Below are 12,505 nucleotides of genomic sequence, written 5' to 3'. Positions count from 1 at the left end.
GCTCTCCTAGTCGATTTGCACTGTAGTGTGTCTCAAACATACAAAAAGTGTAGTTGTTCTAAAAAAAATGTAGCGTGTTTGTATTTCTTTGAGCACATATTTTTGCCACAAAAAAGAAGAAAAACAAATTAAGAAAAAATGTGTGGTCCACGTGTGCACAAAATCGAGTGGCATTATTCTTTAGATAAATATCCAAAACATGACTAATTTAGAAAAAACACAATAACACAAATCCAAAATGTAAAAATAAATAGAAATAAAAACAGAAACTACAAAATCAAAAATGAAAAATTGAAAATAAATTCACATACTGGAGTCTGGAGGGGCGCCCGCGTCGCCGAGCATCTTGTCACCGGCGAATTCCGCCGCGGAAAGCTTCGATGTGCCCACCCCCATGATGCGGCTTCCTTCCTCGCCCGTTCTCTCTCTCTCCCCGCTTGTCTCTCAGTTCAAACAGTACCGTTGGGGTGGCCTCTAGAAAGATGTTGAGCCTAGGTCCACATTCCAGAGACTTCAAACAGAAAAAAGAGCAGCACACCGTCTATAGATACTCCATTCCACCACAGCAAACATTTATGTGTCCCTAGATCTACACAAAAGTAACTATTTCAGCTTTAATATGCTCTTTTTTCCGCAAAAACAAATTAATTTTTTGTTCTGGTTCCTTGGGAAAAAAATATTTTCAATGCAAAAAAAATTGTATATGATTTTTTAAAAATAACAAAAAGACCAAAATATCTTGAAAAATGCCACTCCCCGCTGTGAGAAAATAAAAAAGCTAGTTGTAAGATCAGTTGCGTGGCTATAGTTGGACATGCTTCTCTCTTGCCGCCGCCCTCTTCGACAAAACAAAGGCGCTTACAAAATGCAACCATGTTAGAAGACATGCAGTTGCATGCCTATTCTGCGACATGCAACTGGCCCCTCACCTCATCCGACAAAAAAACAAAAAGGTCGTGTTGCAACCAAGTTAGAAGACACGTAGTTGCGGCCATATTGGAAGACATGCAGTTGCATGACTACATTTAGGCATGCAAGTGCCCCCCTGTCACTTGTCGTCGCCCCCTTCGACAAAACAATGGAAGCCGCTTACAGTTGCAACCAAGTTAGAAGACATGCAGTTGCGTGCCTAGCGCGGGACATGCAACTGGCCCATCTCCTCATCCGACAAAAAAATAAAAAAAATGTCGAGTTGCAACCATGTTGGAAGACATGCGACTGGCCCCACTCCTTGCCCGACAGAAGAAAAAGTCGAGTTGCGACCAAAGTTAGAAGACATGCAATTGCATGACTACATTTGAGCATGCAAGTGCTCCCTCCCCCCTCTCTCTTGATGCCGCCCCTCTGACAAACAAAGGCCCCAATTGCAACCAAGTTAGAAGATATGCAGTTGTGTGCCTAGCGTGGGACATGCAAACTACTCCCTCTTGTCGTCCGACAAAAAACAAGACAGGTTGCAACCAAGTTTGAAGACATGCAGCTGCGAACATGTTGGAAGACATGCAATTGCATGACTACAATTGCCCCCCCCCCCCCCCCCGCCCACTCTCTTTCCGCCGCCACCTCCGACAAAACAAAGGCGCTTACAAAAATGCAACCAGGTTAGAAAAGACATGTACTTGTGTGCCTATTCTGCGACATGCAACTGGCCCCTCACCTCATACGACAAACAGAAAAGGTCGAGTCGCAGCCAAATTATAAGACATGCAGTTGCGACCATGCTCGAAGACATGCAGTTGTGTGCCAGGTGTCGACCATGTAACTGGGCCTCTCTCTTTCTCTCTCAAAAAATAAAGGTCCCTAGTTGCGGCCAAGTTAGAAGACATGCAATTGCATGTCTAGTGTGGGACATGCAAGTGGCGCCTCTCCCCGTACAACAAGAAATGGAAGTCAAGTTGCAACCAAGTTATAAGACATGCAGTTGCGACCAAGGTAGAAGACATGCAGTTGCATGCCTAGCATGGGACATGCAATTGGGCCCCATATCTCCCGACGCCTAGTATCGGACATGCAACTGCCATACCTCTCCCGCCGTCCTCCGACAAAAACACAAGATCAATTGCAGCGAGGAGGGAGGCATGAAGTTGTAGATGGGGTGACACTTGTAGCTGCAAAGCCTAGTGTCGGACATGCAACTGTACCCCTCTTGCATAACCCACTTACAAAATAGAAAACAAAGGTCAGTTTGGATCGGGGTGTGTGGGCATGCAGTTGCGTGCCTAATGACAGACATGCAACTGCCTCCCTGAACAAAACAACAGAGAGTTGCGGCAGGAGTGACACTTGCAGTTACGTGTCTAGTGGCAAACATGCAACTTCTCCATTCTCGATAAAACATCACAAAGTTGCAGTCGCATTAAACACATGCAATTGCACTCGGGGACGACACTTGTAGTTGCATGCCTATTGATAGACATGCAGCTATCCCCCTCTCCCGACAAACAAATCGTTGAGTTGCCGTTGCATCGAAGACATGCAGTTGTAGTCGGGGACGACCCTTGCAGTTGCGTGCCTATTGACAAACATGCAACTGCCCCCTCTCCAGACGAAGAAAGGAAAAAAAAGAGTAATATACGCAAAGGCCACTCCTTCACCAATTGCTTGTGTAGTAAGACGTGTTTAGTTGTGCATGGATTAACGGACATGCATACTGTAAAGTTTTCCTTCGAGGCTAAAGAATAACGAATTAATAAAAAAACATAGTTACACGCGGATATGATGTGTGCAGTCGCATGTGGATAGATGTACATGTAGCTAATAGTATGGTTACAAAATTGACGACAATAAATGTGAACAATTAAGAATTAATAAAAGCCAAAAAGTAAAAATGAAAAAAGCACACGAACATATTTCAAAGAAGGAATTATGAGAGAAAAAGAGAACAAGAAAAGAATGAGAAGAATGAAAATAGCTAATAATTTTAAAAGAACAAACAAAAACAAACAAAATCAAAAGGAAAACTAACCTGCAAATCCAAAATGAATTGGCTCAATCCATTTTGAAAAAAATATTACACAATGTTGCGACCGGAAAAAGGAAATGCAACACAAATTTGCACGAATCTTGGCGCATAGATTAAATAGTTTATCACATTACCAAATATTATAGTATGAGCAAACCTTGACCTACTGGACGGTGACCTCTTCCTGGCCACCGCCGCCATCGTCGTCGTAGTCCTGCTAGCGGTGGAAGGGCACGTGGGGGGGGGGGGGGCACCGCCCCACATCGTGGAGGAAAATAAAAATGTTTATTGATTTAGACATGAAGATATAGGGGAAGATAGGACACACACGTTGATCTACTAAAAAAACAAGACAACACAGTTTGCACTTTGCATGGTCTATTTCCATCCACAACCCAACAGACAAAAAAAAGAAACAGGCCGGCCGGCGCGTCATCCTAGCAGGCCGATTATACGTGACAAGGAACTAGCATAAAAGAAAAATCAATCGAGGGATCGACTGAGACTTCGTAAGAAATTAGTCGACTGAGTTTTAGTCGTTCCGTACAAATATATTACAGGAAAGTATGTCAGTTGATTCAAGGGGTTTACTTTTTTTGTTGTTGAAAAGGAGAGGATCACCCCTGTGCATAAGGGGTTTACATAATGCTTTTTCAGCTTTAAGAAATGGGTTTACATAATGCTTTTCAGCTTCAAGAAATGTATGTATTCTGCAAATTGAAATGTTATTGTCATTCATTCACCCCTCTAAAGTTCAAGGCAAATGAACACATTTTTGTTCGTCGTCTCTGGGCTATATATCCTCGTGGAACTCAGGTCATTGAATCAAATTAACCTTAACGAAATAACTAGTGGTTTCTCTTCTTTTAGCCACCCTTTTTCTCATTAACAAATGTGGCGTATGGTGCCCTGCTCAGTTCGTTGTTAGCGTCCTTATGAAAATAGAAACCGGGGTACATGCCTAAGTTTACTTTGGTCGGCACATCATATTATATAACTTGGTTTGCATATTTTAACGATGAACCCTCTCAAATGAGCTTTGGGTTTTCAAGTAAATTAGAAGCACCCTCAGTAGTTCATACGAGAGCTTTACCCAAAAAGCATACAAGAGCTTTCACTGATTCATAGCTCGATGTGCAGCTTAACTACATGGTAAACTCTAATCCTTGGAAGCAGCGATATGGCTCGTACTTCTATATAGTAGCATTATCTGGACGGTCCAATGGGCTGATCGGTTGGTTTGGTAGCATTGAATGAGGCAGGTTGTGAGCTATGGAAAAAGAGGTATTCCCACAAGCGTCATGTCAGAGGACGTAGGAAGACGGCTACACGTACAGATAGCTGTATAGCTGACAGCAGTCAAGCCCGCGCGCAGGTGACAGACTAGACGGACTAGGACCGCCGGTCCAGGATCCTGGCTGTAGTTGGACCATAGTCTAGAATTTTTTGCTCCGTCTCATGGAGAACAAACCACTGTCTGTCGTCTTCAATCAAATAGTTGGAGCGGTGAGGGGGGAAGAGCATTGTGGCAGTACGAAATCCTTCCTCGGCCTTGTTTATAATTTTCACCGGGCATATCCGATTTTTGGACACTTGATGCATCCCTTTTCTTGCTGCGTTAGCTTAACAGTTCGCTTCTTTCCATTGCTTCAACGCTTGTTACAAGCAATAGTCAAGAGTTACTAAAGTAGTTTGTCCTATTCCCGGTAAAGGAATAGCGGAACGGGTATCTTTAGCAAACAATTTTGATTGGTTGAATCGTATTGAGTTCCGGTCTCTTATAGGGTCTTTCTTTGTCCTACTTATAGTATATTTCCTTCAGCCTATCGAAACTCGTGTTTTTATTAACCAACAACACATGCACTTTGTTAGAACTAAAGAAAAGGGGTCAGGGAGGAAAAATGGAGTTGTAGAGCGAGGCAGCACAAATGGATGGCAGCACCACTGGCGATTTCTGGGCGAGGCCTTGCTTCCTTGACCCTTTTCACGGCGGTTGTGACAACGGTTAGTCAACTCCAGTGGTGTTTCGTCTGATGCATGTGCAGGTTGCTGATCTTCTCGGACGGGGGTGCCTCGCCGGCCTCGGATATGAAGGAGAGAAGCGAGGTGCGTAGTAGAGTACACGCCGATTGGGATGAATCGTCCGAGGGAGGTGACCAAATATAGGACCAGGATACATAGCCCCATCACTGAAACAGAAACCATCAAATTCGTTGCGGCCACAAGGAGCATTATCCTTGACAGTTCTCCGTTGGACGACACTCGAGCACCGGGATTTTGCTGCAATCCGTGAGAATATTTGTAAAGAGAAGAATTGATGAGGCAACCCGGATCCTCTCTTGGCTTGTCAAGCTGAGATCCAGACAAAGATGGTGACGGAGGCGCAAAACTGCGGCCAGCTGCGACAGACTCCAGTATAGCGGGACATGTGTCCTATCATTCGAAGAAGGGACATTGACCAGATTACAATCACGAGAAGAAAAACAAGTAAACGAATTGTGACTACATCAATTGTACCAACGGAAAAGGAAAGATCTGGTTCAAGATCTTACCCTCCACAAGATGCACTTGTAGGGCGGCCTTAATTTTTGCCACCGGTGGATATGTCTCCAAGACATAACGACCGCAGCGAGGATATGGGATTATTGGGAGCATATCCGTGTTCACTGCTATGGGAGACGAAGAACAAGATGTCGCCATTGCTGTACTTCGATGAATTGGAAACAGTGCGGGGTGCAGGAAATGGCTGCTAGGGGGTGTGTCAAAAGGACGATGTAATAAATTGGATTGGATGGAGTACGACTCACGTCCACCACACACATCCAGGAAACAAGAACCCGGTCCAAGAAGATGAGCAAACGTCGGGATCGTAGAAGACCATGGTCGGCTCCAGCAATAATGGCTACCTGACAAGGCGCAGCGGCACTGTTCGATAATGCTGTTTCCTGCCATAATACTCAAGCATATACAATAGTGTGCGCTGATCCCTATATGCACCAACGAGTTAGATAATAGGATCATATAATAGTATGACCCATAATGAATTTCCGCTACTCCTTGCATTACTATCGATTATGAAGTCTTCCTCTTGGCCTAATGATTAAATACAAAAGTGTAGCGCTTTCTATTTTTGACTTCTTATAACTCCTCATTATGTTCTCCTGGCAATGATTAGGGCATGTGATCTAAAATTATGTTGAGATTCTTCATAACATGTTGATTGGTTAAAATAGCACAAACATGAAACAAGTGATTGTATTCCGTCCTGTATCTCGGGTTAACCTAGAAGTGATTTCCATCTTTACATACTACCTATAGAAGATTATCATTTTGTTGCCCATAAATATTGACATTCTTCCTAAACCTTTGACATTGGTGATTTAGATTTGATGCATTTGGCTATCAAAGAATATGTGAGAACTTCTTTTATATGCATTGAGGTAGTTTAATATTTTAATATAAACCATTTTCAAACATCTTTATTATTGGTTTAGACTTACTAAATGTGTTTGCATCAGTTAATCAAGTTCATGATAGGTAGCATTTAGAGACAAAATTTATCTTTGTTATGATCTTCATGCTCGAGGATGAGCACATGATGTTGATACGTCTCCAAGGTATCTATTTTTTTGTATGTTTCATGCCTATAATCCTTGAAGTATGCATTGTCCTATAAATCAGTTCCCTTTTTTAGTTATTTTTGAATTTTAGAAAAAAAACCAAAGCTCCATGAAAATTCCAACAAAACCTGGTAGGAAATTTCACGACACCGGAGGACCAAAGTCCAACACCTAGGGTGGCCCATGGGCGTAGGCGCACTGTGTAGGCGCCCAGATGCTGCCGGCGTCTACGGCCCCTAGGGCACCCATCAGCTGCCTCTGGTGCCTTATGGTTTTATATACCCCCAAAACTCATACCCAATTTATGGTGCATTTCTTTTTGCCATCGACATTTCGCATTTCAGGGCAATATTTGTTTTCAGTCCTGATCTGGTACTCTGTCGGAGGAGGAATTCATCTTCATTACCACTAACCTCAATGTTTCATCATCAATAAACAACGATGCATTTTAGCAAACATCCGATCCCGCATTATTGACCTCACATCCTTGGAGCTTATTGATGTCAATGACAATCATCATCTTCAAGTTATTCCACGTAGGACTTGTAGATTTTTTTTCTCACAATGACCTCCTCCCACACCTCCTTGCTGATGACAATGCAATCGTCCCTGTGCGTCTTGTACGCAGTGGTGTTGACGCCCACTTCTTCGAGTCATACTCCAACAAGGCCTTCATCACTCGGGATGGTAGTGCTGGAAGCTATCTTATTAGATAATTCTATGATGGCATCGTCGATGAAAAAAGAAAAGAGCACTCATGTCAAACCGCCACGTGTGATGGACATAAAAAATATAAAATGGTAAATAACTTTACAAAACATATTATCATGTGTTTGTTGATAAGATTTGTCTTTCTCAAATGGGTCACAAATGGCACTCCGATGTAGATATTGCTTGGTGGTAGGATGTCGAGGAGGTGTCTAGCCTCATCGTCGTTGAGCCTCATTGTTTGGGCGAAGACGGTAGAATCAAATGCGCCAGCCTCGCCATTGTCGGCATAGAGAATATTCATCTTGGGCATTGGTCCTCTCATGGAAAAACATATCATTTTTCCCCCTGTTAGACCATTGTCAGTAATGAACAAGTCCCATCCTTCGCCTCCCTTGCGGCTCCTTTTTGATCATTTCTCCAGTTCAATGTTGTATGTGCCCCCAACACCCTCAAAGAGCACACTCCCTCCTATTAATTCATTAAATTGCATCCTTATGTTGCAGGTGACAATATGTGCAACAAAAGCAAAATAAAAACGCGTTAGATAAATGGTAAAAGTACTAAAAGAAAAACACAAATGGTTACAAGTGTATGAAAAAGAATAGTTTGTTACCACCGAACTTAAGAACCCCTCTACTAGATAGATAATGAACAATGGTCCACTCGAAAGGCTTCTTGTGCACCTATACATACATACCTTCCATGCCATATCCTGTTAGATAAGATTTAACCTTGGGATATTTACAAGTGCAATATAAGCATCAAGCACAACTAGCAATTTACAAGATAAATACACTATCATCGAAGAACTAAATTTGGACATGGTGAACTTTGGACAATCTGCAAGATCAACTATAGCCACAAGCACTAGCAATCAAAGCACAACTAGTATTTCACGAGATCAATACCTATCATCCAAGCACAACTACAAATTTACAAGATCAATACTACTAGCAATTTACATGATAAACATATCATCCAAGCACACCTAGTATTTTACAAGATCAATACCTATCAATTATGAATTTCCAAGATCAATACCACTAGCATTTTTTGACAAAGCTGGATTTTATTGGCTCAAAATGAAGCATCAAGGGGAGACAAGTACAATGAGCACACACCCAGTATTTTGCATAGTTAGGATGCACACAACCAATAATACCAGTAGCAAATTACAAGATGAGTACCACTGTCGTCCAAGCACAACTAGCATTTCACAAGATAAATACCTATCATCCAAGCATAACTATCAATTTAGAAGATCAATACTATCTATACATATTAATAAAGGGAGGTTATATTCTTGGTTTGATCCATCGTCATATTTTACAAAAGAAGTACATACTTTCATCTGCCATCCAATTTTTCGTCCATCCGGCTGTAGGTCAGATTGACTAGATGTATTGACTTGTCCCCTTACCGCTAACATGTTATTGCCTATCATTTATTTATTAGTTACCTAGATCTTCGCACAGTAGTTCCTCTCAATATTGTAACACTCGTTACATATGAAACGTGCCCCCGCTCCCCTCATCATGTTCTTGCCGTTTCAATATTCAAACATGGAATGTAGCATGTTAAACATTATATAGAGGCGAGTTATAAGTAACATGTACCACATTACCGATGCATCATTCTAGAAACTGAACGACACTTATGGAGTGCAATTCCTATGCTTGATTTTTTTCTATTCCCTTGCCTCTAGCAGTGAATCAACATTAAAACAATCATACTTTTCTTCTGTTTCTGTCACATAAAGCTAGCCTTGATGTATGTCCTTAAATTTCCACTTAACTTGAATTTTGAAATCATTCTGAATGACACTATAACTTCATTTATCCACTCTCATTATTGTCATGACCCCCCCCCCCCAAAAAAAACATGTGAACCACCACACTTACCTTCTCCATGCTTTAGGCATGCCCATTTGCAGTTTGTAAAACATGGAAGGATTACATGTTTAGAATTGGATGCCACCTAAAAACACATATCTTCTTATCATTTAGGCAAACTGAAAACATAGAACCACTTGGTAAACTCAAAGTATATACACCTTGTCTCGTTGTTATCTATAGCTCTAGCCATGACTCATATCTTGTATGGCTTTTGTACTCATTCACCTTATCCCATTATCGTGGGTATCGTCTCACTCCATTTTCCATCCTATTATCATCGTGCTAGTCCTTGAACATTGAAGCAATTCTACCTCTCTTCTAGCCTCTTTTGCACAACCATTTACTTATATACCATAAGAAGAGAAAGTGTCAAATGTACAATTTTAAAGGTCAAGTAGAAATAGGAATTTGTTGCATATAATAGAAATGTGTCTACCTGTGAGAGACCAGTAGGAGTGGAAACACATAGAGGAACAAATATAAAGTGTCTCAATAGTTCGAAAGGGGTGCATTTTTTCCTATGGAGGAGGACATCTCCTTACCAACTATGTGCTTTCTAATATGATTATTTACGTGATGTATTTCTTTGAAGTGCCAAAATGGAGTTAAAAGTATTTCTATGGTCGCTTCTTTATGATAGGCTTAATACACTAGATATGCAAAAGCGGAGAAATATTAATGTCACTAACAACTATGCTTACATCCCATGTAATGTTGTTGAAGAGACCATTGAGAACCTCATTTTCCATTGCCCCTTTAGCATTTCTTGTCGGATACGCCTTTCCAGTGGTCTCCGAATGCCTCACGGATTTCTTCGGCAATGTGCTAAAGTGCCATTTAGTAAATCGGAATATTTGTTATAATATATTGGAACATTTTGAAGGAGCTCATTCATTTCATTTCCAAAGGTATTAGGCCTTCGAGATTGGCATGGAGAGAAATCCCCAAATATGTATTATCCATAAATAGTTATTCAAGCTTCTTACCAAGGATGAGGTATGCCATGATATATTCAGTACTATATAGATGGGCTCTAAGATTCTATCCTAGGTCTAGAGGAAACTTGAGGACTCCCACTTTTTGGTTGTTTTTGTGAAGCGAAGACGACTTATTCTCTAGTCCGAAACTATCACTATCAAGGATTGCTCACATGTTAGGTTTTGGGAGGACTCGTGGTTGGGAAATGCCCCCACTTAGCGTCCATACCTAGGTGTTTTTGATATAGCTCCGCTTAGGCATGTCACAATAGATGAGGTGATTTTTAAGGAGTTCTTTACCTAACATGGATGAAGGTGTAGTCATCGGATCGGTCCTCCATTTCTTGAAGTTTTTCTTATTTTTGTGTCAAACAATGCCATGTGTTTTCACTTTCCTAGAACTATGGTGATTTGTATAGGTTGTGCGCATCTAGCTACGCAGAAACCAGGAGTGAACTCTTCATGGTTGTATCACTTGATGCGACGTCAAGGGTCAACAAAAACTATCATCAAAAAAGGTATGCCTGAAAAAGCATGCATGTTTACACAAAGAGTAGGTGCAACATAGAAGTTGGAACCAGATAAATCACGGAGATCAAACAAACAGACCATTGAAGATATCCATAATAACAATTGCAATGACTAAATGAAATATGCTTGCGCTCAAAGAACACAACCAAGATTACATGTCTCTTATTATTAATGGGATTACATGTATCCTCTCCTTGCTTACATTTGGGGGAAAGGACTTGAAGAAGATGCTTCAGGATCAGTGCCACCGAACTGCCAACCGAACCCCACCTCAAATGACCTCTTCGGGTGAATATCACTGCTAGGGAAGATTGTGCTTGTGTTGGTGTCATTACGGCCACTAGAATTGTGGCCACTATAGACCAGGGCGTTAAGGTCTCCTCCATACCTCATCATGTCAAGTGAATCCTCTTGTCGCTGCGGCGGAGCCTTAAACATCGTGGGAGGCCCCATGTCCATGCCACTAGTGACATAGGGAACTGTTGCTGCTGCCGGATACATCATCGAAGACCCCATGTCCATGTTGTGAGTGATGTATGGAGCTGGTGGTGGCGCGTGATAAGTCGACGAAGACTCCGTGTGCATGTAGTCGGTGACGTATGGAGCTGGCAGTGGTGCGTGATACATTGCTGGAGACCCCATGTCCATGGTGTTGGTGACGTATGGCTCCTGGGGCTGGAAGACAGGTGGTTGGCCACTAATTTTTGTGATGCTTTCCCCCATGCTCTGGAGGATCACCTCTAGCTTTCGGCCAACATTGGTGAGATCCTCGATGTTGAGGCCATCAAGGCTCGAGAGGTTGCTTCTGAGCATGGCCTTGTGTAGGAGGATTCTGGTCTCGTTGTCTTCACAGACGCCCTGGAGTTTGTGGCACTTGGCCCGGAGCTTATCAAAATGTTGGTTGAGAAAGCCTTCATGATTCACCGTCTTCTTGAAGTTCCCCCCCGGCATATTCTTATACCGGTTCAGGACAGGCACCGCCTCAGCGGGGGACGGGAACACCTGCGGTGCCGCCTCGCCCTCGCCATATACTAGCACACAGGCCTTGGCCTTGCACATGATGGCCAACTCCTCCGCCTTCTTCCTTAGGCCCTCACACCGCTTCTTTGAAGTACTGCATCTGGACTTTTTATCGAGGATGTATCGGAGGGCCACCTTCTTGCGAGCCATTTCCAACAAAGGGATAAAGCGGCAAAGGAGAGTTGCTTTGTTTTGGTGAGTTGAAAGCAATAAGGGTGGATAGATTTATAGTGGAGGATCAGCCAAGAGACCCAATACGAGGAAGATGCAGCGTGCTAATCCAGAAACTTTTAAATGTAAGTTGATAGGATAAGGAGGTGCTTCATAAATGCATCATTAAAGCACAATATTTCTGAAATTGACACATGGAATGCTCATAGTAGTCGGCCGAGCCAAAAATGCGATAAAAGAATGGTTTCTCTCAAGAGCCACATGAATCTTATTAACAGTATATGCTTATTTTAGCTATACATTACCAAATTAATTTTCAAGTTTAATATGTTCTAAAGATGGATGCTTATTCAAATGACATTCAATTTTAACCAAGTTATTATCAAAAAAAATCAGTAAGTAACATACTTAAATTATCTCATAATGCATAGATGAACTGAAATTACTTATTTACAAAGACATGTACGCAATTAAACCGATTGGTCATGCATGTTGTGTGAGTTAAGTTCTACCAATTTTTCCTATATGTGAATTAAATGTGGTTCCATATATTCAGGATTGACCAAAGGTACTAGATGACCACCAGTGATTCATATGGTAAATGAAAAAGTAATTACT

At 41.9% G+C, this 12,505-nt stretch overlaps 1 protein-coding gene across 1 annotated transcript; it reads right to left on the bottom strand.

The window, feature by feature from the left end:
- Positions 1-10,894: 10,894 nt before the first annotated feature.
- Positions 10,895-11,866, bottom strand: LOC109770348 (uncharacterized). The gene has a single exon (XM_020329049.3). It carries the CDS (start codon positions 11,864-11,866, stop codon positions 10,895-10,897), a length of 972 nt encoding a protein of 323 aa, XP_020184638.1.
- Positions 11,867-12,505: the final 639 nt, after the last annotated feature.

This window comes from Aegilops tauschii, chromosome 7 (genome assembly GCF_002575655.3).
Source record: "Aegilops tauschii subsp. strangulata cultivar AL8/78 chromosome 7, Aet v6.0, whole genome shotgun sequence".
Lineage (NCBI taxonomy): Eukaryota > Viridiplantae > Streptophyta > Magnoliopsida > Poales > Poaceae > Aegilops > Aegilops tauschii.
The sequence above is the reverse complement of the archived record's forward strand: the minus strand, read 5'-3'. Positions and strand labels throughout refer to the sequence as shown.